General features: G+C 38.1%; 1 protein-coding gene across 4 annotated transcripts in view; it reads left to right on the forward strand.

Moving 5' to 3' along the window:
- LOC110286013 (cytochrome P450 2C37) overlaps positions 1-27,390 on the forward strand; it is a 115,324-nt gene that overhangs the window by 73,101 nt on the left and 14,833 nt on the right. For 2 of the 4 annotated variants that reach the window (XM_021152465.2, XM_021152468.2), the window contains exons 1-7: positions 14,760-14,973; positions 15,340-15,502; positions 15,666-15,815; positions 16,075-16,235; positions 17,329-17,505; positions 21,769-21,910; positions 23,043-23,230. The exons of 1 other annotated variant lie outside the window; for it this stretch is intronic. In XM_021152465.2, coding sequence (XP_021008124.1) covers positions 14,806-14,973; positions 15,340-15,502; positions 15,666-15,815; positions 16,075-16,235; positions 17,329-17,505; positions 21,769-21,910; positions 23,043-23,230 — 1,149 coding nt within the window. In that variant the 5' untranslated portion in view covers positions 14,760-14,805. Of the gene's footprint in view, positions 1-14,759; positions 14,974-15,339; positions 15,503-15,665; positions 15,816-16,074; positions 16,236-17,328; positions 17,506-21,768; positions 21,911-23,042; positions 23,231-27,390 lie in introns of those variants that run through there. One more of the 4 variants, XM_021152467.2, reaches the window with a different exon arrangement.

The following is a 27,390-nucleotide window of genomic DNA, read 5'->3' on the forward strand; positions in this document are numbered from 1 at the left end:
GCTGTCTCTTGTGAGACTATGCCGGGGCCTGGAAAACACAGAAGTGGATGCTCACAGTCAGCTAGTGAATGGATCACAGGGCCCCCAATGGAGGAGCTGGAGAAAGTAGCGAAGGAGCTGAAGGGATCTGCAACCCTATGGGTGGAACAACATTATGAACTAACCAGTACCCCAGAGATCTTGACTCTAGCTGCATATGTATCAAACGATGGCCTAGTCGGCCATCACTGGAAGGAGAGGCCCATTGGACATGCAAACTTTATATGCCCTAGTACAGGGGAACGCCAGGGCCAAAAAAATGGGAATGGGTGGGTAGGGAAGTAGGGGGGAGGGTATGGGGGACTTTTGGGATAGCATTGGAAATGTAATTGAGGAAAAGTTGTAAAAAAAAAAAAGAAAGAAAGAAAAAAAACAAACATAAATAAATAATAGAATAGTGAAAAAAAAAAGAAAAAAAAAGGGTTGAGGGAAGGAATGAAACCCCTGAAGAAGATAGGAACTTCACAGTAAGACTAACTGTGTCAACTAACCTGCAACCATGGCAACTTTCAGAGATTGAGCCTCCAACCAAAGAGCATACACAGGCTGGACTTAAGCCTTGGACACATACATAGCAGAGAGCTCCCTTGTCCTGACTCAGTGGGAGAGAATGAACCTAGTCCTACAGATACTTGAAGGAACAAGAAGGAGGAATACGTGGCAGTCTAGCCCCTCAGAGTCAAAGGGAAGGAGAATTTGGGTAGAAGGACTCTGTGAGAAGGGACTAGTAGAACAGCATTTGTAATGTAATTAAATAAATAAAATAAAAACAAAAAAAAACTGACAAAAGAAATCTATAGACAACTAAGGCGTGCTGAGAGTAGGAGAAAGAGCTTTCCCCAGGGAAGAGTTCACAAAATGGTTAGCAAATATTAAATAATCAACCCAGAAACATATAGAAAAAAAACAATATTATACAAAATTAGCAAATGATATTAGATCTTAAGAAATATGTGTGTGTGTGTGCTTATACACATATGCACAAATATGTAAGAACCATTAATGAAGAAAGAGACGACACAAACACATCAATATTATATATGAGTCTAAAAGCTACAGTGAAAACCAGTCTGAGAAAATAAGGCCACTGGTGTAATAACAACCTGAATATTCTTGGAGTTGGCAACCACTTTCTGAGTGAATTTAAGGCCCACTATACAAGATAGAACTCATACCTAGAATTATTACTAGGGCCAAAACCCATCAATGCCACAGTAGATACAAATATTACTTTGAAAAACATAGTACTTAACAAATGCCTAAAAAGAAGTTAGTTTTATTTTTTAAAAAAATTGAAGGACAGTTAACATGATGACCTAAAACTGTTCAGAATGAAGAGACTAAGATATTGCAGAATATTTAATCCTGAGTGGGACCTTTTTTTTCACAACCTCACCTTCCAAGAGTCAGGAGTCACTGAAAAACCTGGGTCTAAAGGATCTTAAGAGGCAGTCTCCTGGTCTGCACCAGTGTACATTGGGCTCAAATTTGGCAGCCACCCCCACAGCCCCAGAGAAGGCTCCACTCCCAGGTGCCCTAGCACACCCAGGATCTTAGAATTGGTGGTGAAGAGAATACAACATATGTTCCAACACAACTGGAAGTAACTGGAACAAGCAGGATCCAGGAACACAAGAGCCCACCCAAACAGTGGCTTGAATTCATTCCGATCTGCACCAGTCTATCTTGGGCTTGAACTTGGTGGCTGCCAGTCCCACAGCTTCCAGAGAAAGCTACACTCCCAGGTGCTCTAGCACTACCAGGTTCTTATGATCCCAGGAACCCAGGATCCCAGAAGCTTGGCCACACTATGATCTCAGGGTATCAGAGGCAGCTTGACTCCCAGGAACTGTGACACACCCAGAATCTCAGGATCACAGAAGGGGCTGGACACTGAAGAGTTCTGACTCAACCAGGATTACAGGAAGGACAGTCTCCAGCATTTATAGCTATGGGAGTGAGCATTAGAGATAATCAGATGGTGGGAGGCAAGCATAAGAAAAGCAACAGAAACCAAGACTACTTAGCATAATTAGAACCCAATTCTCCCACCATGCCAAGTCCTGGATACACCATCACACCAGAAAGCAAGATTGGGATCTAAAGTCACTTCTCATGATGATGATGGAGGACTTTTAAAAGGACATAAATAACTCCCTAAAAAAAGATACAGGAGAACACAGGTAAAGAGGTAAAAAACCCTAAAAGAGGAAACACAAAAATCCCTTAAATAATTATAGGAAAACACAATCAAACAGGCAAAGGAAATGAATAAAACCATCCAAGATCTAAAAATTCAAATAGAAACAATAGAGAAATCACAAAGGGGGACAACCCTGGAGATAGAAAACCTTGGAAAGAGATCAGGAGTCATAGATGCAAGCATCACCAACAAAATACAAGAGATAGAAGAGAGAATTTCAGGGCAGAAAATACCTTAGAAAACATTGACACAACAGTCAAAGAAAATGAAAAATTCAAAAAGCTCCTAACCCAAAATCCAGAAAATCCAAGACACAATGAGATGACCAAACATAAGGATAATAGTTATAGAAGAGAGTAATGATTCCCAACTTAAAGGGCACACAAATATCTTCAACAAAATTATAGAAAAAAAAAAAAAAACTTCTCTAGCCTAATACAAGAGATGCTCATGAACATACAAGAAGCCTACAGAACTGCAAATCAACTCAACCAAACAGGAAATTTTTCCTGCCACATAATAATCAAAACACCAAATGCCATAAACAAAGAAAGATTTTTAAAAGCAGTAAGGGGAATAATGTCAAGCAGTATATAAAGGCAGACCTATCAGAATTACACCAGACTTCTCACCAGAGACAATAAAAACAAGAACATCATGAGCAGATGTCATACACACACTAAGAGAACATAAATGCCAGCCCAGACTACAAAAACCAGCAAAACTCTCAGTTATCATAGATGGAGAAACCAAGATATTTCATGACAAAACCAAATTTACACACTATCTTCCCATAAATCCAGCCCCACAAAGGATAATAGATGAAAAACACCAACACAAGGAGGGAAACTATGCCCTAGAAAAAGAAAGAAATTAATCTTTCAACAAAATCCAAAGAAGATAGGCACACAAACATAATGCCAACTCTAACAACAAAAATAACTGTTTGTAAGAACCACTTTTTCTTAATATCTCTTAACATAAACGGAATCAATTCTCCTATAAAAAGACATAGTCTAATGGACTAAATAAACAGGACACAGCATTTTGCTGCATACAGGAAATGAACCTCAGTGAAGAAGACAGACAATACGTCAGAGTAAATGTCTGGAATACAATTTTTCAAGCAAATGGTTCCAAGAAACAAGAGTAGCCATTCTAATAGCAAATAAAATCGACTTTCAACCACAAGTTATCAAAAAGGATAAGGAACTCTCAATTCTGAACATCAATGCTCCAAGTGCAAGGGAACCCACCTTCATAAAAGAATCTTCACTAAATCACAAAGCATGCATCCCACTTCACACAAACATCCCACTCTCAGCAATGGACAGATCATGGAAACCGAAACTAAACAGAAACACAGTGAAAGTTGCATAAGTTATGAACCAAATGGATCTAACAGATATTTATAAAATATTTCATCCTAAAGCAAAACAATATACTTTCATCTCAGCTCTTTAGGGAACAGTCTCCAAAATTGACCATATAAATGGCCACAAAACAGGCCTCAACAGAAACAAGAATATTGAAATCATCCCATGCACACTATCAGATCACCAAAGAACTAAGGGTAGTCTTAAATTCCAAGAAAAACAATGAAAATCACACATACACATGGACAGCGAACAACACTGGACACAATGATAACTTGGTCAATGAAGAAATAAAGAAATTAAAGACTTTTTTAAATTTAATAAAAATGAAGACACATCATATCCAAACTTATGGGACACATTGAAAGCAGTAGTAAGAGGAAAACTCATAGCTCTGAGTGCCTCCAAAAAGACAGAGCTTACACTAGCAGCTTGACAGCACACCAGAAAGTTCTAGAATGGAAGGAAGCAAATACACCCAAGAGGAGTAGACGGCAGGAAATAATCAAACTCAGGGCTGAAATCAACCAAATAGAAACAAAAGGAAGTATACAAAAAAAATCAACAAAACCAGGATCTGATTCTTTGAGAAAATCAGCAACATAGATATACCTTTAGCCAGACTAACCAGAGGGTACAGAGACAGTATCTAAATTAATAAAATCAGAAATGAAAAGGGAGATATAAAAATGGAAACTGCAGAAATTCAAACGATCATCAGATCCTACTACAAAAGTTTACACTCAACTAAACTGGAAAATTTGGATGAAACGGACAACTTTCCAGACACATACGAGGTGCCAAAATTAAAACAGGATCAGATAAACCATCTATACAGTCTCATAGCCCCTAAAGAAATAGAAGCAGTCATTAAAAGTTTCCCAACCAAAAGAAGCCCAGGACCAGATGGATTTAGTGCAGAGTTCTATCACATCTAATACAAACACTCTTCAAATTATTCCAGAAATAGAAACAGAAGGTACATTACCCAATTCACTCTATGAAGCAACTATTACACTTATACCTAAACCACACAAAGAGCAATCAAAGAAAGAGAACTTCGGATTAAACTCCTTTATGAACATTGATTTAAAAACACTCAATAAAATTCTTGCCAAACGAATCCAAGAACACATCAAAAACATCATTCAATGTGATCAAGTAGGCTTATTCAGGGATTCAGGGATTGTTCAATATATGGAAACCCATCAATATTATCCACTACATAAATAAACTCAGGGAAAAAAACACCGCATGATCAATTCATTAGATGTTGAAAAGGCATTTGACAAAATTCAACATCCCATCATGTTAACAGTCTTGGAAAGATCAGCAATTCAAGACCCATACATAAACATAGTTAAAGTAATATAGAGCAAACCAGTAGCCAACATCAAAATGAATGAAAAGAAACTTGAAGAAATCCCACTAAAATCAGGGACTAGACAAGGCTGCACAATCTCTCCCTATCTATTCAACATAGTACTTGAAGTTCTAGCTGGGGCAATTAGACAACCAAAGGAGAACAAATAGATATAAATTGGAAGGAAGAAGACAAAATATCACTATTTGCAGATGATGTTATCATATAGTTAAGTGACACCCCCCCCCAAAAAAAAAAAAAAACACCAGAGAACTACTAAAGCTGATAAACAACTTGAGCAAAGTGGCAGAATATAAAATTTACTCAAACAAATCAGTGGCCTTCCTCTACTCAAAGGATAAACCGGCTAAGAAAGAAATTAGGGATATGATACCCTTAACGACAGCCACAAGTAATATAAAATAAATTGGTGTGACTCTAATCAAGCAAGTGAAAGGATCTATATGACAGGAACTTCAAGTCTCAGAAAAAGAAATTTTAAAAGATCTCAGAAAATGGAAAGATCTCCCAGGGACATGGATTGGCATGACTAATACAGTAAAAATGTCCATCTTCCTGAAAGCAATCTACAGATTCAATGCAATCCCCATCAAAATTCCAGCTCAATTCTTCATAGAGTTAGAAAGAGCAATTTGCAAATTCATTTGAAATTTAAAAAAAATAAGGAAGGCAAAACTATTCTCAAAAATGAAAGAACTTCAGGGGGAAACACCATCCCAGACCTCAGGCTTTATTATAGAGCAATAGCTATAAAAACTGCATGGTATTGGAATAGAGACAATGGTCACTTGACCTTTGACAAAGGTGCTAAAAGCATCGAGTGGGAAAAAGACAGCATTTTTAAGCATGTAGAAGAATACAAATCAAAGAAGTTAGACTCTACAGAACCAAATAAACCTATTAAAATTGGGGTAAAGAGCTAAACAAAGAATTGTCAACTGAGGAATATCAAATGGCTTAGAAGCACCTAAAGAAATGTTCAACATCCTTAGTCATCAGGGAAATGCAAATCTAAACAACCCTGAGATTCCACTGCACACCAGTCAGAATGGCTAAAATCAAAAAAATTCTGGTGACAGAAGATACTGGCCAGGATGTTGAGAAAGAAGAATACTCCTCCATTGCTGGCAGGAATACAAGCTGGACAACCCCTCTGAAAATCAGTTTGGTGGTTCCTTGGAAAATTGGACATAGTATTACCTGAAGATGCAGCAATACCACTCCTGGGCATATACCCAGAAGATGCTTCAACATGTAATAAGGACACATTCTCCACTATGTTCATAGCAGCCTTATTTATAATAGCCAGGAGCTGGAAAGAACCCAGTTGTCCTTCAACAGAGGAATGGACACAGAAAGTGTGGTACATATACATATTGGGGTACTACTCAGCTATTAAAAACGATGAATTCATGAAGTTCTTAGGCAAATGGGTAGAACTAGAAAAACACCATCCTGAGTGAGGTAACTCAATGACAAAATAAAACACGGGATATGCGCCCACTGATCAATGGATACTAGCCCAAAAACTCCAAATAACCAGGATACAACTCACAGAACACATGAAGCTCAAGAAGAAGGAAGACCAAAGTGTGGATACTTCAGTACTTCTTAGAAGGAAAACCAAATACTCAAGGAGCAAATATGGAGACAAAGTGTAGGATAGAGACTGAAGGAAAAGCCATCCAGAGACTGCCCCACCTAGGGATTCACCCCATATACAGTTACCAAACCCAGACACTATTGTAGATGCCAAGAAGCACATGATGAAAAGGAGTCTGATATGACTGTCTCCTGAGAGGCCCTGCCAGAGACTTACAAATACAGAAGCATATATTAGCAGCTAAACAATGGACTGAGCACAGGAACCATAATAGAGGAGTTAGAGAAGGGATGGAAAGAGTTGAAGAGGTTTAAAACCCCATGGGAAGAACAACAATATCAACCAATCAGACCCCCTAGAACTCCCAGGGACTAAGCCAAGAAAGGAGTACAGCTGGCTCCAGCTGCATATGTACGCAAGGATGGCCTTGGCATGCATCAATGGAAGGAAAGGTCCTTGGTCCTATGAAGGCTCGATAGATGCCCCAGTATAGGGGAATCAAGGGCTGGGATGTGGGAGTGGGTGGGTGGGTGGAGGAGCACCCTCATAGAAGCAGGGGGAGGGAGGATATGCTAGAGTGTTTCCAGGAGGGAGGGAAACCAGGAAAAGGGATTAAATTTGAAATGTAAATAAAGAAAACATCAAATAAAAATATTTTAAGAGATGATATAAAATTTGCTGTTAGTTTACAGGAGGATAGCACCAAATCTTCTATTTTTTCCTTTACTGTAGTTTGACTTTTAACTTTTTCCATCAATTTTCTCAATCTATACAATGCCAAGAAGCATGGCTGATAAGATCATTCTCTTTATTCATCTAAGTAAGTAAATAAATCAAAACACAGAGTTCTGGAGCTATGGCCCAGTAGTTAAGAGCACTGGCTGATCTTCCAGAGAACCCAAGTTCAATCCCCAACAACCATATAGCAGCTCACAACTGTCTATAACTCCAGAGGATGTGGCATCATCCCACAGATATGCAGGAAGAACATTAATTCATCTCCTTGATGCATAGCTAGCCAATCTTCACAGTAGATTCATTGTGTGAATTCATGGCTGTTCACAAATGCGTGGAAGAACACTCCTGAGAGCAGAAGAAACACACACACACACACATACACAAATTGTAAGATCCAGAAGTGAAACAGGTGGGGAACAGCATATATGAACTCAAACAGTTGTGACAACAAATACAAGACATCTAGACATTCAAGCCAGAAAACATTCCAGCAAGTATGTGTTGGTTGGGGGTGATCCTACTGTCTCAACAATAGCTGAGAATCTACTAGTAATTGAAAGCTTCCAGAAATATAATATTAGGTTTTCATTAAAAGTGTGTTCCCGTGGGTGGGTAGGGGAGCGGGGGTGGAGGGAGAGGGTATAGGGGACTTTCTGGATAACATTTGAAATGTAAATGAAGTAAATACCTAATAAAATTAGATAAAAATAACCAAAGCACAATGTATGAAATTCTCAAAGAATTATTTTTTTTTAATTTTTGTTTTAAGGCAGGATCTCTCTATGAAGTCCTGACTGGCCTACACATTGTATAGACCAGGATGACCTCGAACTCACAGTGATCCACCTGCCTCTGAATCTCAGATGCTGGGATTAAAGATGTAAATCACCATGTCTAGAAATAAAAAATATTTTTAATTAAACAAAACAAAATGAATACTAAAAAAAAAAAAATGTGTGTTGCCTATTAAGAAAAGCACCACATACCCAAAAGTATATACTGGGCATGATGGGTTTAAAAAAAAAATGAGAATGCTAAGTTGGTGATTCTGGGATGAAGGGCAGATATGTGAGAAGTTAGAGCAGATATGAGTGAATTTAAAATGTGATCTATGAAATTCAAGGAATTAACAAAAACACATTGGGAAGGATCACCTCTCTCTAAGGGACTTATTTCTTGCATTATAAGAATGGATCAGCCAACAGAAAAAAAAAAGGATAAACTGAGAATAAACAACCATTTTTCCATGTATAAAATGATGCTGCTGTTAAATAAATATACAGAACTTACTTATCCAAAATGAGGTGTGTGAATTTGGGGGAATATAGGGCAATGTGCATAACCCCAAGTTCCTGCATGCTGTGTTGTAGACTGCCAAGAGCCCGCATCACAAAGTTCAACAAGTTATAAAAGCAAACTTTTCTGAACTCCATGCAGTAAAAACAGTGATAACCTTACTTACCAGATCTTTGTTTATTTTGTTCGATATTGATTAAAATCGCTTTTGAAGCTTAAGGCAAAGTCAATAAATATGGTAGATACAAACAACTGGAATGTTTCTGTGCAGGGAAAACAGGGGTGGTTTAAGTCCTTCTGTACCACTTTGTCTCTGGTTTCATCAAGATTATGAATCTATAAATCCCAGTTTCTCATTCTCAAATGGAAATAATTGTTCTTATAAAAGAAAGTCAATCACACATAAAAAAGTAAAAGAGTGAAAATTGACAAAACTGCCTCAGGAATGGGATAACATCTTTGACTGCTGTGTCAATGTTTTCTTATTATTTTTCTTTTTTAATATTTTTATTAGGTATTTTCCTCATTTACATTTCCAATGCTATCCCAAAAGTCCCCCATACCCTCCCCCCCATTCCCCTACCCACCCACTCCCACTTTTTGGCCCTGGCTTTCCCCTGTACTGGGGCATATAAAGTTTGCATGACCAATAGGCCTCTCTTTCCAGTGATGGCCGACTAGGCCATCTTTTGATACATATGCAGTTAGAGACACGAGCTCCGGGGTACTGATTAGTTCATATTGTTGTTCCACCTATAGGGTTACAGATCCCTTTAGTTCCTTGGGTACTTTCTCTAGCTCTTCCACTGGGGGTCCTGTGATCCATCCAATAGCTGACTGTGAGCATCCACTTCTGTGTTTGCTAGGCCCCGGTCCTTTCAGCAAAATCTTGCTAGTGTATGCAATGGTGTCAGCATTTGGAGGCTGATTATGGGATGGATCCCCAGAGATGGCAGTCTCTAGATGGTCCATCCTTTTGTCTGAGCTCCAAACTTTGTCTCTGTAACTCCTTCCATGGGTGTTTTGTTCCCAATTCTAAGAAGGGGCAAAGTGTCCACACTTTGGTCTTTGTTCTTCTTGAGTTTCATGTGTTGGTATCTTCTGCACCTGAGATTCTATCCTCTATTTCTTGTATTTTGTTGGTGATGCTTGCATCTATGATTCCTGATCTCTTTCCTAGGTTTTCTATCTCCAGGATTGTCTCTCTTTGTGATTTCTTTATTGTTTCTATTTCCATTTTTAGATCCTGGATGGTTTTAGTGGGATTACCTCGAGTTTCTCTCCATTTAGTTTGATGTTGGCTACTGGTTTGCTTTAGATTACTTTTATTATGTTTAGGCCTTGAATTCCTGATCTTTCCAAAACGTTTATCCTGAAGGGGTGTTGGATTTTATCAAATGCTTTCCCAGCATCTAAAGAGATAATCATGTGATTTTTGTCTTTGAGTTTGTTTATATAGTGGATTACATTGATGGATTTCCATATATTAAACCATCCCTGCTTCCCTAGGATGAAGCCTACTTGGTCATGATGGATGATCGTTTTGATGTGTTCTTGGCCTGTTTTATGACCAATTATATGGTCAATTTTGGAGAATGTACCATGTGGCGCTGAGAAGAAGGTATATCCTTTTCTTTTAGGATAAAATATTATATAGATATCAATTAAATCCATTTGTTTCATAACTTCTCTTAGTATCCATGTATCTTTCTTTAGTTTCTGTTTCCAGGATCTGTCCATTGGTGAGAGTGGGGTGTTGACGTTTCCCACTATTATTGTGTGAGGTGCAATGTGTGCTTTGAGNTTTACTAAAGTTTCTTTAATGAATATGGCTACCTTTGTATTTGGAGCACCAATATTCAGAATTTAGAGTTCATCTTGGTAGATTTTACCTTTGATGAGTATGAAGTGCTCCTCCTTCTCTTTTTTGATAACTTTGGGTTGGAAGTCAATTTTATTTGATATTAGAATGCCTACTCCAGCTTGCTTTTTCGGACCATTTGCTTGGAAATTTGTTTTCCAGCCTTTCACTCTGAGGTAGTGTCTGTTCTTTTCCCTGAGGTGGGTTTCCGGTAAGCAACAAAATGTTGGGTCCTGTTTGTGTAGCCAGTCTATTAGTCTATATCTTTTTATTTGGGAATTGTGTCCATTGATATTAAGAGAAATTAAAGAATAGTAATTGTTGCTTCCTATTATTTTTGATGTTAAAGTTGGGATTCTGTTCTTGCGGCTGTCTTCTTTTAGGTTTGTTGAAAGATTACTTTCTTGCTTTTTCTAGGGTGTAGTTTCTGTCCTTGTGTTGGTGTTTTCCCTTTATTATCCTTTGGAGGACTGGATTCATGGAAAGATATTGTGTGAATTTGGTTTTATCATGGAATACTTTGGTTTCTCCATCTATGGTAATTGAGAGTTTTGCTGGGTATTGTAGCCTGGCCTTGTTTTTGTGTTCTCTTGGGGTCTGCATAACATCTGTCCAGGATCTTCTGGCTTTCATACTCTCTGGTGAGAAGTCTGGTGTAATTATAACAGGCCTGCCTTTATATCTTACTTGATCTTTTTCCCTTGCTGCTTTTAATATTCTCTCTTTATTTAGTGCATTTGTTGTTCTGATTGTTATGTGTTGTGTCACGAGGAATTTCTTTTCTGGTCCAGTATATTTGGAGTTCTGTAGGCTTCTTGTATGTTCATGGGCATGTCTTTCTTTAGGTTTGGTAAGTTTCCTTCTATAATTTTGTTGAAGACATTTGCCGGTCCTTTGAGTTGAAAATCTTCATTCTCATCTACTCCTATTATCTGTAGGTTTGGTCTTCTCATTGTGTCCTGGATTTCCTGCATGTTTTGAGTTAGGATCTGTTTGCAGTTTGCATTTTCTTTGATTGTTGTGCCGATGTTCTCTATGGAATCTTCTGCACCTGAGATTCTCTCTTCCATTTCTTGTATTCTATTGCTGATGCTCACATCTATGGTTCCAGATTTCTTTCCTAGGGTTTCTATCTCCATCGTTGTCTCACTTTAGGTTTTCTTTATTGTTTTTTCTTCCCTTTTTAGGTCTTGGATAGTTTTGTTCAATTCCATCACCTCTTTGGTTGTGTTTTCCTGTAGTTCTTTAAGGACTTCTACCTCTTTAGCAGTGTTCTCCTGTATTTCTTTAAGTGAGTTATTAAAGTCTTTCTGGAAGTCCTCTACCCACATCATGAGATATGATTTTAAATCTGAGTCCTGATTTTCGGGTGTGTTGAGGTATCCAGGACTGGCTGAGATGGTATTGCTGAGTTCTGATGATGGTGAGTGGTCTTGGTTTCTGTTAGTAAGATTCTAACGTTTGCCTTTCACCATCTGGTAATCTCTGGAGTTAGTTGTTATAGTTTTCTCTTGCTGAAGCTTGTTCCTCCTGTGATTCTGTTGCCTCTGTCAGCAGATCTGGGAATCTAGCTCTCTTCTGACTCTAAGTGGTCAGAGTACTCTCTGCAGTCAAGCTCTCCTCTTGAAGGGAAGGTGCACAGATATCTGGTGTTCAGACCTGCATCCTGACTGAGGATGAAGGCCCAAAACGGCCTGTCCCAGAAGCTGTGTCACTTCTGACTGTCCCATAAGCTGTGTAGCTTCTGTAGTCCACACTCTCACCTTCGCAGACTAGTCTCTGAGGGATCCAGGACCCAAGATGACTCCCCCAGGTGCTCCAGCAGAGCCCTCCCAGGTGGACACCTCTCCTCTGGCAGGGAACTCCTGTATTTCTTTAAGGGATTTACTTATGTACTTCTTAAAGTCCTCTATCATCATCATGAGATGTGTTAAAAATCAGAATCTTTTCTGGTGTGTTGGGGTATCCAGGGCTGACTGTGCTAGGAGAACTGTGATCTGATGATGCCAAGTAGCCTTGGTTTCTGTTGCTTATGTTCTTGCCCTTGACTCTTGCCATCTGGTTATCTCTAGTTTAACTGGTCTTGTTGTCTCTGACTGTGGCTTCTCACTTCTCTGCAAACCTCTGTGTCAGTACTCATGGGAGATCAGTTCTCTCCTGGATGAATTTGGGTATGGAGATCTATAGCACAGGGTCAGCTCCAGAATACAAACAGAAACCAGAAGGATCCTGTTCCCAGGTGTTCCTTGGTTCCTGTGTCCTGATGGCTCTTGGTGGGTCCCTCTTGGGCCAGTAATTTGAGCAGAAGTATTGGTCTTATCTGTGCTCTCAGATGTGTCAGCACTCCAGAAAGACATACACTCTCACAGTGGTATTTTGTATGGAGCATTGTGGCAAAGGATCAGCTTCCACTGCAGATGGAAACCAGAAAGACAGTTGATAACACCTTTACAGAGGAGCCTTTGATTGAACAATGTCATTACCACTTAAATAATACATGTCATTCTTATAGTAATGAAGTTCCTTTGATAACTTTTCCCAGGCACTCAATTCTGCACACCTTGGTCCTTTTATAGGAACTAGTTTTAATCCTTAAACAGAAAAAAAAAAAGCAAAATTGCAGATGTTTCAAAGTCTAGAATGTACCCTTTTCCAAATTTGTTTATATATTGTCTTCTGCTCAGTCATGGTAATCCAGGCTCACGTCTGAAATACAGGGACAAGGAGAATCTTAATAATTTGAGAATCTGTGGTAAATTCAAAGCAAGTACCAGAAACTATGAGATGATTATATTGAATTCTAAGTTTGTCCAGCTATGAGGTCTTAGAAACTGGCAGTTTTTATGTTAAACTGTTACAGATAGAAAATACAGTAATTTTAACCTTCCACTATTGGATTCTACAGTAGTAAAAGCCACACAGCTTCCTCTATATAGCAACAACATTTGTTTTCTTACGTAAAAAATTTGTGACTAGTGTATGAGAGTTTTTGCTTTAGTTATATAGCTCCAAGCATAAATTATGATGTTGTAAGGAATCACTAGGCAGAATGTCTGTCCAACTGCTTGTTTTGCTAGAACCACTTTAAATACACAGTTAAACATAGAAATTGTAATGTATTCAGATATTGCTACTCATGGGAGGAAAGAGAAAAGAACACTAAGTTTGAGGCCAGCCTGAACTTCATAGGGAGACAAACAAAAGAATCAATAAAACATAAATTCGTACATGAACACAAACCTGAGAATAGAGATTTTGAAGAATGTTTATTATTTAAAAGTTGACTAAACTGAGTGTGTCTCCTAGGGAAGTCAGATGCTACACCCATTGTTTCAATAGAACTACTCTTTAAACTTAATGTAGAGAACAACAGCAGTAGACACACTTGCATGGAGACCTCAACCCTACACAAAGCACTACCCAAAATGAGGAAAGCTGACAGCTGCAGAAACAGTTTTAACCAAGATACGGCACAAGTGGTCATGCAATTTCAAATGATCAGTCCTGAAAACATGCAAACAATCATCATTGTACAAATTTAGCACGCTATACTTATATTTTTAGAAACATATATGGGCATACAAATATGTATATAACTGTTAAGGAGAAAATAGGTCATTAATTAGGGAGAAAACAAAAAATTATAAATAGGAGAAACCCTTGGTATTGCGAAGATCATATGCCCCAGTACAGGGGAATGCCAGGGTCAGGAAGCAGGAGAGTGTGGGTTGGGGAGCAGGGCGGGGGGAGGGTATAGGAGCCTTTGGGGATAGCATTTGAAATGTAAATGAAGAAAATATCTAATAAAAAAAGAAATGAGACACAAAAATATACCCTTGTAATAAAATCCAGATAGATAGATAGATAGATAGATAGATAGATAGATAGATAGATAGATAGATAGATAGACAGACAGACAGACAGACAGATAGATAGGAGGGATTGGGATGAAGAAACAAAAGAAAAAGACAAAATACTATAATTCTCATAAAATAATTTTTAAAGATTAAAGAATTTTCAAGAAATATTGATATTGTAAAGATTTCTTTAATTGTTCTTAGATATCAGCAATATTGGTCATACACAACTCAAGAAATTAGGTAAGATCTCTTATGGGCACACATAAAGAACAAGGTAAAAGAAGTTCTTGTTTGTCTTAGTATTGTAGCAAAGTCTAGTTGAAAGAGAGATTAAACAATGTTTGATTAGTCAAGAACATTCCAAAGTGCAATGGATTGATCTGGAGCTACACTACAAAAGAAAAAGCTGCCCTCAATCACCGCTGTGTCAGTAAGAAGAATCTCCATGGATCCAATCCTGGTCCTGGTGCTCACTCTCTCATGTCTGTTTCTCCTCTCACTCTGGAGACAGAGCTCTGAAAGAGGGAAGCTCCCTCCTGGCCCCACTCCTCTTCCAATTATTGGAAACATCTTTCAGATAGATGTAAAGGACATCTGCCAAACCTTCACCAATGTAAGTATGCCTTATGCTTCTCCAGTATTTTGTACGGGGATATATAAGTCATGATGCTTTCAATAAAATTCTATCAGTGGAGCAATATTATTTTAAAATGTTCATTAAGTAGGAAACTGTAATGTAATTCCCTCGTCACTAGTCCTGGTTGGGAAATTAGTAATGAACAACGTTCCAGGTTGAAGAACACTTATATCATTGACTTTTATAATATAATCACATAATATTAAAGTTATGCTTATTCAAATCCTTATTTTCTAAACATTTTCTATTATAACACAGTACTATTACCAGTCTAAAAGTGTTTAATACCATTGAGAATGCAGTTACATTTTCCTAACATTTTCATTTTCTTTCGATTTCTAGTTATCAAAAGTTTATGGCCCTGTGTATACTCTTTATTTGGGCAGGAAGCCGACAGTGGTCTTGCATGGCTATGAGGCAGTGAAGGAAGCTCTGGTTGACCATGGGGAGGAGTTTGCTGGAAGAGGAAGGCTCCCCGTTTTTGATAAAGCTACTAATGGAATGGGTAAATATACATGTACTGCATAGTATGCATAGTAAGCTAAAGGGTGGTAAGCAGAGGCCATCTCTGCTCCTGAGGCACAGTTTGGGATACTATGTCTGCCACCAGGCATCTCCTTCTCCTTTCTCCAGAATATACTCACTACCATCTGTTCTTATTGCTTTAGGCATTATATTTAGTAAAGGAAATGTATGGAAAAACACAAGGCGCTTCTCACTCATGACTCTGAGGAATTTAGGCATGGGAAAAAGGAGCATTGAGGACCGTGTTCAAGAGGAAGCACGTTGCCTTATGGAGGAACTTAGGAAAACCAATGGTAAGTGCAGGTTTAGAACGTGGCATTTACTTCTTGATCTAGGTATGGCTGTATGAGTGATTTGTTCCTATCCTATTTGAAGTATTTCTTAATGAGGTGTATAGGTCTCCTGTTAATGATCCAGTGAATGGCCAAGCCATGCATTGCCCTTATCATAATTGTAGCATAAAATTTATCAAGTGTCTTAACATGATAACAAGGGCATGGTGTCTTCTATGTGTATTTTAATGGTATTTTACAATTGTTTCCAAATTTTCAGGCTCACCCTGTGATCCTACCTTCATCCTGGGCTGTGCTCCCTGCAATGTCATCTGCTCAATTATTTTCCAGGATCGTTTTGATTATAAAGATCAGGATTTTCTTAACTTGATGGAAAAACTGAATGAAATAACCAAGATAATGAGCACCCCTTGGTTGCAGGTGAAGTCATGATTCCTTGACTCTGAGAACATCTTTTGCTCTTTCTTACTTGTGGGTCAGATTGAACAAAGACCAAGTAGTGAGGTGACCAGACATGACAGTTCTGACTAACATATTATGGAAAGAATATTTGGAAGCAAGTTCTAAACTTCTTGCTATACAAATGGAAAATCAGAAGGGGCAATGCCAGGATATCTTTGGCCTGCTAGCTTCCTATCTATTGATTTCCCAATTAACTTCCACAGAAATCTTTTGTTTAAGTACTGTATTCACTTCTAGAAAGTTGTCAAGTAATTCTTAAGACATTCTTCTACTATTTAAATTTATTGGCCTTTTTTCAACAATTACACACATCTTCATCATATTACCAGAAAGGAATATCTTAGTACAGAAAGAGTATTCTCTTAAAGGAGAAAGAATATGGGTGGCAATGAAAGCTGCCAAGGAGCAGTTACGTCAGTGGCTTGGCGCATAAGCAAGAACTCTAGTTTACAGGGTAAGAGGAAGTTACAAGGTGCATGATTCCATTCTGTGTGGATCATAAGCATCCTCCCAGAATTGTCTTATGCTGAACTAGCCTTTCATGAAAACTGCATAAAGAATGACTGTATAGAAAACCCCACATGGGTTTTGGTATATAGTTTATTTTAAGGCATAAACTCTTTTGTGTAAAAAACTGCTTGGTAAGAATAAAATCTTCAGGTATTAAATTTCTTATGTAAATCAAGTCACCCAGGCATTTTAAGTTCTTCTGTAGAGTATCAGTGTAAGTAATTTACATATGTGATATTTCAAACACGAGATTAGTGTTCTTGGAGCTATCAAAGAACAGACATGAACATATTTTGCACAAAAAAGATATGTGAGTGTGAAATTTTTGCTATGTTCTTTGGTCATTTGGGCAGTAATTTTCCCTCATATTTCTCTATTAGAATAGAGAATTAGCATATATGAAAAAAACTACCTACTTAAGATGAACTAAAGTACATATTTTGATCTATCAATGCAAATGAATCATGTGGTATGATATAAATATACCTTACTTACTTCATTACAATTTATTCATTTACTAAATTCTTGAATTTCCCTATAGGTTTGCAATACATTTCCTGCTCTGCTTGATTATTGTCCAGGAAGTCATAACAAAGTTTTTAAAAATTATGCTTATATTAAAAATTTCCTTTTGGAGAAAATAAAAGAACATGAAGAATCATTGGATGTTACAATTCCTCGGGACTTTATTGATTATTTCCTAATTAATGGAGGCCAGGTAAAGAGTTTATACACATTTATACAATTACTAAATTGACCCAGTTCTTTACAGTTCACTGAATACTCACTAATTTCAAATGATGTCTAAAATCATAACAATACTATGTGAAAAACAATTTAGTAATTATTATTTTGTTTGAATATGAATAGAAGAAATAGAATTAATTTGTTAATTGACACTGGTTTTTAAATTACAAACAAAAGAAAGAATTTAAAACCATCTTGTGAGTAGAAAGGCAACAGAAAAGGTAGATGGGATGAAACAAATTCCAACTTACTCACACATCATGAACTGTCCTATCTTACCATGAACACAGATATCATCATACCACAGGGATGGATCACTAACATCCTATAGGTTAAAATTGATAGTGACATACTTGTACTGATATAAAGGGGATCTTGAAAGGACTAAATGATGTAGGAAGATGTGTACCTTGGTAAGAGTGGGTAGATGAAAGAGTAAAGCTTTGAATATAATCTCCAATTAATTTGCCTCAGTGGGGATAGAAATGGGAATTATTTGGGCATGTTCTCAGGAGTAACTGTTGGTATTGTGTAATTTGGGAAAAACACAGTTTCCCTACAGTTTCTGAGATATTCTCAGTTAAAAAAGCAGTCAGTGATAAATATCCATGATTAATGGAGAGTTCTGCTCCATTTATCTCTCTTTATATCCTTTGCTAGCAATCCAGTTCACATGTACTCTTTCCTTAAACATTTTAACAGTATTTCAAATGTGAGCTCCTCAACGTCAGTACTCAGTTTGCCAGACTGCTTGGCCATTCTGGATCCTTTACATTTCCATTTGAATTTTAAGATATGTTAACACTTTCTTTTTTTAATATTTTATTAAGTATTTTCCTCATTTACATTTCCAATGCTATCCCAAAAGTCCCCCATACCCTCCCCCCACTCCCCTACCCACCCACTCCCACTTTTTGGCCCTGGCATTCCCCTGTACTGGGGCATATAAAGTTTGCATGTCCAATGGGCCTCTCTTTCCAGTGATGGCCGACTAGGCCATCTTTTGATACATATGCAGCTAGAGTCAAGAGCTCCGGGGTATTGGTTAGTTCGTAATGTTGTTCCACCTATAGGGTTGCAGATCCCTTTAGCTCCTTGGGTACTTTCTCTAGCTCCTCCATTGGGGGCCCTGTGATCCATCCAATAGCTGACTGTGAGCATCCACTTCTGTGTTTGCTAGGCCCCGGCATAGTCTCACAAGAGACAGCTATATCTGGTTAACACTTTCAAAAAGAAGCCAGTGGGTACTCATACAAAAATTGCATTTAATCTCTCAATCATTTTAAAGAGTTGTTTCATTTTTTAAACAGATAAAACTAACATATGATGCAAATAAATGTATTTTGAATGCACTGTAGTATTATTTAATGCATTTAGAAATAGTGCACCTATCCCCATCAAAATTCCAACTCAATTCTTCACTGAAATAGAAAGGGCAATTTGCAAATTCATATGGAAAATTAAAAAGCTAGGATAGCAAAAACTATTCTCAACAATAAAAGAACCTCTGGTGGAATCACCATGCATGACATTAAGCTGTACTACAGAACAATTGTGATAACAACTGCATGGTACTGGTACAGTGACAGACAGGTGGATCAATGGAATAGATTTGAATACCCAGAAATGAATCCACACAGCTATGGTCACTTGATCATTGACAAGGAAGCTAAAACCATCCAGTGGAAAAAAAGACAGCATTTTCAACAAATGGTGCTGGCACAACTGGCAGTTATCATATAGAACAATGCAAATTGATCCATTCTTATCTCCTTGTACAAAGCTCAAGTCTAAGTGGCTCAAAGACCTCCACATAGGACCAGAGACAATGAAATTAATAGAGGAGAAAGTAGGGAAAAACCTCGAAGATATGGGCACAGGAGAAAAATTCCTAAACAGAACAGCAATGGCTTGTGCNGTAATATCAAGAATTGACAAGTGGGACCTCATAAAATTGCAAAGCTTCTTTAAGGCAAAAGAGACTGTCAATTAGACAAAAAGGCCACCAACAGATTGAGAAAGGATTTTTACCAATCCTAAATCTGAAATGGGACTAATATCCAATATATACAAAGAATTCAAGAAGCTGGACTCCAGAAATTCAAATAACCCCATTAAAAAGTGGGGTTCAGAGCTAAATAAAGAATTCTCAACTGAGGAATACTAAATGGCTGAGAGGACCTTGAAAAAATGTTCAACATCCTTAATCATCAGGGAAATGCAAATCAAAACAACCCTGAGATTCCATCTCACACCAGTCAGAATGGCTAAGATGAAAAATTCAGGTGACAGCAGATACTGGCAAGGATGTGGAGGAAGAGGAACACTATTCTACTGCTGGTGGGATTGCAAGCTTGTACAACCACTCTGGAAGTCAGTCTGGAAGTTCCTCAGAAAACTGGACATAATAATACCAGAAGATCCAGCAATACCTCTCCTGGGCATATACCCAGAAGAAGTTCCAACTGGTAATAAGAACACATGCTCAACTAAGTTCATAGCAGCCTTATTTATAATAGCCAGAAGCTGGAAAGAATCCAGATGTCCCTCAACAAAAGAATGGATACAAAAAAATGTGGTACATTTACACAACGGAGTACTACTCAGCTATTAAAAACAATGGATTCATGAAATTCTTGGACAAAGAAATGTATCTGGAGGATATCATCCTTAGTGAGGTAACCCAATCACAAAAAAGTCATTAGATATGCACTCACTGATAAGTGGATATTAGCCGAGAAACATAGAACTCCCAAGATACAATTTGCAAAACACAAGAAAATCAAGAAGAGGGAAGATCAATGGGTGGATACTTCGTTCCTCCTTAGAATAGGTAACAAAATACCCATAAAAGGAGTTACAGAAACAAAGTTTGGAGCTAAGATGAAATGATGGACCATCCAGAGACCACCCTACCCAGGGATCTATCCCATAATCAGCCACCAAACCTAGACACTATTGCATATGCCAGAAAAATTTTGCTGAAGGGACCCTGTTATAGCTGTCTCATATGAGGCTATGCCAGTGCCTGGTGAATACATGCTCACAATCAGCTGTTGGATGGAACACAGGACCCCCAATGGAGGAGCTAGAGAAAGCACCCAAGGAGCTGAAGTGGTCTGCAATCCTATAGGTGGAACAACAATATGAACTAACCAGTACCCCCAGAGCTCATATCTCTAGCTGCATATGTAGCAGAAGATGGCCTAGTCAGCCATCACTGGGAAGAGAGGCCCCTTGGTATTGCAAACTTTATATGCCCCAGTACAGGGGAATGCCAGGGCCAAGAAGCAGGAGTAGGTGGGTAGGGGATCAGGGCAGAGAGAGGTATAGGGGACTTTCTCCTAGCATCTCTGTTATCCCTTGATGGTCATGAGTGGTTATCAATTTTTCTCTGTGACCTATGTCTCCTCAGATCAGGTAGTCCTTCCATCCCTCCCTATTTCATGGACCATGTTGCTAGTTGATAACACATTCGATGGACCCAGGTCATATTCACTGTGTCAATATAATATTGCTAGATATGCTTTCTTAACTCTTACACTATTTGAACTTAATGGTAATTCTACAGCAATTTGAGTCCATGAATAACTTTTTTAAATGTTAATAGCAAATTCTCCATAAAATGTTTGCCACACCTCTAATACCAAATCTGTAGTTTTCCACTTGATATTAATTTAAGTTTCCTCACAAATAAAAAGAAATCTAGTTAGGAGTACTCTATCAAGAATCTATTGAACTTAGGTACAAAGAGACTTCTTGTAACTCTGTGTTGAAGTATTATATTAGGCATAAAGCATTAGAGCCAAGTGTCTGCCTATGTTTTTATTATGTTTATCATATGAACTATTTAAACAGATTTTAAAACAGAGTTTATTATTAGAAAATAGACAAAGATAAACAAATTCATCTTCCTTTTTTCCATACTTTCTATAGACTTATCAAACATTGTACGCACAAACATACACACACCTGGGCAAATAATCTTTGTAATTTAATTTTAGACAATGAAGAAATATAAATATAAAAATGAAATTTAGGCAATCAATACCACAGTATCTGAAAAGCCATATTAGATTTGACCACTGTTGTACATTTAGAGGCAGTGTGTTGGCCACAAAATGAAGTTGTGCAATATTGTAGATTTGTTGTAGTTTTGTGTTCATTAAATAAATAAATAAATAAATAAATAAATAAATAAATAAATAAAATTATTGTATCAAACCATTCTTAGGAAGACGGCAATCATCCATTGAAAAATAGGCTTGAACACCTGGCAATAACAGTGACTGATCTTTTTTCTGCTGGGACAGAGACAACAAGCACAACACTGAGATATGCTCTCCTACTCCTATTGAAGTACCCACATGTCACAGGTGAGGATGATACAGGTGTTGAACCACTGCGCTCTTGTAAGATACTGATAAGATGCTGGCTAGCCACCTGCATGATGTCATTTAACATCTCAGTATTTCATTTTTTGTTTCACTGTCTGTAATGAGGAGGGTGATTAAGAAATGTAGAGACTATGGGCTCTCAGTTCCCAGGCAGGTGGTAGGCACCATACAAAACAAATAGGTTTTACTTGAATCTTGTCACTGTTGCACAATGAGAAAAGAGTTGGAGAAAATAGTTTCAAACTACACATGCATGCACATAAATTAAAAATAAATATTGAATTTTAACAGATATTCCAAATGTCTTTTATCAATGGCTATCATGACAGATAACGATACTTAAATTTATTGCTTAAAATATTTAATTACTTATATTTTATTATGACTCTAAATAATAAATACATTCTAATGAGTAATAATCCTAATTTTATAGGACAGCATTATAAATCTATGTCATAGCAGTTCTGTACACTGAAATTTATTCTTGATCATGAAATATATGTTTATAATTCTGCTGAGGCATAGACTCCATGCCCTGGGTAACCTTGCATTATTGTAACAAACATGCCACATTTCCCAGAGCCCATTTTAAATGCCTGACATGCTTGTAATCTTAACACTGGATATATGAAGACAAGAGAACTGAGGTGTTCACTGGAAAGATGTTCTAGCATAATCAATTCACTGAGGGGTCTTAGAATCTGTGAAGAAACAAGGAGAATGACTCCTGAAGAACACCTAAGAATCTAAGAATGTCATCCTGCCTCCAATGCCTAAGTAAATGTGTGCAAATTCACATGTATAAATGTGTATTTATAGACAGAGGAAGGGGGGAAATGCTTTACACACAAGTTCTAACTAGTAGGTGAGTGGTATGGATACAATTGCAATGTTTATGGTGTGTGTACTGTGGTCTGTACTGTTTGTGTCTGTGTGTGTGTGTGTGTGTGTGTGTGTGTGTGTGTGTGTGTACTGATCGGAGGTTTTTTCAAAACTTTTACTAGTAAATAACACTTTAAGGCACCTTCATTATGCCCTAGATAGACCTGCATTGTTGTGAAATACATGTCACATCTCTCCTTTTCCAACACCTCTCACTGTGACCAATAAGCTAAAGTCCANGAAGAAATTGAGCATGTGATCGGCAAGCACCGAAGCCCCTGCATGCAGGACAGGAGCCACATGCCCTATACAGATGCTGTGATTCATGAGGTCCAGAGATTCATTGACCTTGTCCCCAACAGCCTGCCCCATGAAGTGACCTGTGACATTAAATTCAGGAACTACTACATCCCCAAGGTAAGCTTATGTTTTTGCATCTCTATGCTTTTGATGCTCCTAGGTTCACAATGTGATTCCAGTCCACAGAGTCATATAGTGCTATGAGTGCCTTATGCTGATTCACGGATGGGAGAGCAGATCTACAGGAGGCAGGGACATAGCAGTGTTGTTTCCACATTTGCTCTTCTTTCCAGATATTTTAGTAACGCCTAGGTGCTTACATTGCCATGTTTGTGTCCCAACTTTTTCTTGATCTTTCCAAAAACTTTTCTGGACATTTTTAGAATCATTAAAATATTAACAATTAATTACAAAGAGTTTATATCCAGAATTCAATTCATCCCTACATTTGTGTCACTCCTTTATTTGGACTGTTTATTTTTTCTGTTGTAATACTTTCTTTTCAATGATGTAGCTTATTTTCTTAGACTTTTATTGAAATATGTTCTCAGACTTTTACTAAATAGTTAATGCTCTTACTATAATTTTTCTAATGTCTTTGCATTTTTAAATGGATTGTAGAAACAATTGATCTCATTATTTTATTTTTTCTTACTTTAATTACCCTGGAAAAGTTAACTAATTTTTCTACTTACTTATCTGTAAGAGTATGTGGAATTTCAAAGTGTTTTCTTAGTTAATATTTGTATGTATTTTTCATATTCTTCTTATTATTTTCTGCTTATGTTACTATTGCACCTGTCAATAAATTACAGATAACACTTAACAGACCTGCTTTTTAAATTCTACACTCACTAAAATCCAATGATGATGATACATAATTGAATAGAAAGAAGTAAAATAACTCAAATTAATAACAAGCTATTCATTCATGTAACCCTCCCAGAAAACAGCTGATGTAGATATAAATACTATAAGAAAGAAATGATTGAATGAAGAGGTTCAACTAATGTAATAGACTAGCCAGTTTTATTTCTGATCAACAAGCAGTATAACTTGAAGGTTTAAGACTGTAGTCAAGATTGATGTCTTGAGATTTTTAGTTGTTATCAGAATAAGAGTGTAATCTCTTACTTTGACATGAATTTAAGTTATACAACTGTGTACATTCTTTCAAGTTTACTTTCTGCACCCATAGTTGCAATCAATGTATTGGCTAATGTTTTATCACTAACTATAACTACTCTAAGCAAATGAATTCATTTGAATTTGATCTAACATCTTCTTCCTTGGGATGTCATTAATGTAGAACTCTGCCCCTGATGTAGAATTGGATATGACTGGAAAACATTCATATATGTAAATATAAAGAATATGACAGGAGTGACCTATATCCCTGATTCCCTCCTCAGGTTTACTGTCATATTTAGAGTGTTGCATCTCCTAACTCAAACTCCTTCACGGCTTTGCTAGCTGTTCGTGATGTGACTGTTCTCTGTTGGGTCTAGTGAACTAGAGTAATACACTCTTTTCCTTCATAAAAATCCTGGTACAGAAATAAACATCCTGAAGTAGCTGTGATCACAGTCTTTTACAATAACAAAGATGTCACAAATATGTGACTTTCTTTGTCCACCTGGAGCCAAAGATCTCAGAAGAGATAGCAGGCTAAGATAAGAAACAATCAACTTTGCCTGCAGCATTCCCAATGCAATAAGGCATGAAAATGCTGCTAGTCCTTTGAGTTCCCTCATTGTAGGAGAGAGCAGTCACTGATGCTCTGCAAACAAATGAGGAGGGCTGTAGACCACAGTTATGGAATCTTAAATGTAATTTTCACAGGTTTTCCGCAAACCAAAAATATTCTTTCATTTTTTTTTATTTAAAACATATTAAGTTGAGTTTTCATATTCAGAGTCAGATGGAGAGAGATACAGACAGTCAGATGGAGAGAGACACAGACAGAGAGACAGACAGACAGACAGACAGACAGACAGACAGCAGACAGACAGAATGGAAAGAGAGGATTACAGCCTGTGAAAAGCATTATACAGAACATTCCCAGCTGCTAGAAATTTGAGGATTATGTGATATCAGTTTAATTATGTGAAGAGAATCTGCTAGCACCATCTCAAACCATCTACACGCATCTTCAGAAGCTGTTTTTTTAAAGCTGTAATTGCACTAAAAATGTGACCATCACTACTTTATTTTATTATATTTTATTTTATTATATTTTATTTTATTTTTACTTATTCACTTTATATCCTGCTCAGTGACTCCAGTCTGGATCACTGCCTCCCACAATCCTTCCCCCATAACTCCCTCCCTTCTCCTCTGAGCAGGTGCCACTACCCGCCCACACACACACACACACACACACACACACACACACACACACACCTACATTCATACCTCCACCTTGGCACTTCTGAAAGGTTAGGTACTTCCTCCCCCAATGAGGCCAGACAAGGCTGTCCAGGTAGAACAGCTCCCACATATGGGCATCAGCTTTTAGTGATAACCCCTGCTCCAGTTGCTTGGTATCCACATGGACCAGGCTGAACATTTGTTAATATGTACATGGAGGCCTAGGTCAGGCTGGTATATGTTCTTTGGTTGGTGGTTTAGATTCTGATAGGCCTGGGGGTCAAAGTTAGTTGACACTGTTGGTCTTCCTGTGGAGTTTCTGTCCCCTCAGATCCCTGCAATCCTTCCTCCTATTCTTCCATAAGAGTCCCTAAAATCCATCCACCATTTGGCTGTGGCTGTCTGTATCTGTCTGAGTCCACTGCTAGGTATAGCCTCTCAAAAGACAACATGCACCTCTCTGGAAGCATAAGAGATTATTATTAATAATGTTAGGGATTGATGCTTGCTTATGGCGTGGGTCTCTAGTTAGGCTGCTCATTGGATGGCCATTCCTTCAGTCTCTGCTCTACTCCAAGTGCCTGCATTTCTTGTAGACAAGACAGATTTTTGGTTGAACATTTGAGGGTGGGTGTCTCTATTGCTCCACTCGGGTCCCTGCCTGGCTACAGGAGGTGGCCTCTTCAGGTTCCATATCCGAAATGTAGTGATCATATCTAAGGTCACCTCCATTGATTCTTGGATTTGTTCTGTATCCTTGCTCTCTATACCACTCTGGAGATGCCCCTCACCTCCTTACCCATCGATTGCAGAATTCCATTCATTTTCATGGCCATCTAGCCATCTCTCCTGTCATTCCCCATACCTAATCCTGAACTCCTCATTCTCCTCCCAGTATCCTCTCCCTTCCAACTCCTCCCCTCCATCTGCTTTCTATGACTATTTAATTCCCCCTTCTAAGTGAGATTTAAACTTCATTGCTTAGGCCTCAATTCTTGTCTAGCTTCTTTGGCTCTGTGGAGTGTAGCATGGTACCTGAATTTTATGGCTAATTTATAAGTGAATACATGCCATGCATGTCCTTTTGGGACTGGGTTACAGATTAATGCTTGCCCATTGGATGGATTCCCAGTTGGACTGGTCACTGGATGGATTTCTCTTCAGTCTCTGCTCCATTTTTATCCCTACATTTCTATTAGACGCACACAATTCTGAGTCAATTTTTTTCCTAAGTGAAATGAGAAAGTTTATTGCTTATTTTTATTTTAATATTTTTATTAGATATTTCTTCATTTACATTTCAAATGCTATCCCACAAGCCCCCTATACCATCCCCCCACCCTGCTCCCCAACCTACCCACTCCTGCTTCCTGGCCCTAGCATTCCCCTGTACTGGGGCATATGATCTTTGCAATACCAAGGGCCTCTCCTCCCATTGATGGCTTACTAGGCCATCTTCTGCTACATATGCAACTAGAGACACAGCTCTGGGGGGTAATGGTTAGTTCATATCGTTGTTCCTCCTATAGGGTTGCAGACCCCTTTAGCTCCTTGGCTACTTTCTCTAGCTCTTTCATTAGGGGCACTGTGTTTAAATGTGGATTGGTGTGCAATCCCTGCACTGGTTGACCTGTCAATCTACTAGAGGTGGCCTCTCTAAGTTCTATCTCCTCACTGTTGGACATTTCATGTAAGGACATCCTGGTACTGAATCCTGGAAGCCTCTCAATCCCAGGTCTCTGGGTCTTTCTAGAGGACCCCATCTTCCATGCCCAATCCCACTCTGCTGCATACTTCTATTCATTCTCCTGGTTCTCTAGGCCTCTATCCTCTCTCCCCAATATCTGATCCTGCCCTCCTTTTCTGAACTCTTCACTGCTCACAGCCACATCCATCCCTCCCTCCCT

The sequence above is a fragment of the Mus caroli genome, chromosome 19 (assembly GCF_900094665.2).
Source record: "Mus caroli chromosome 19, CAROLI_EIJ_v1.1, whole genome shotgun sequence".
Classification (NCBI taxonomy): domain Eukaryota; kingdom Metazoa; phylum Chordata; class Mammalia; order Rodentia; family Muridae; genus Mus; species Mus caroli.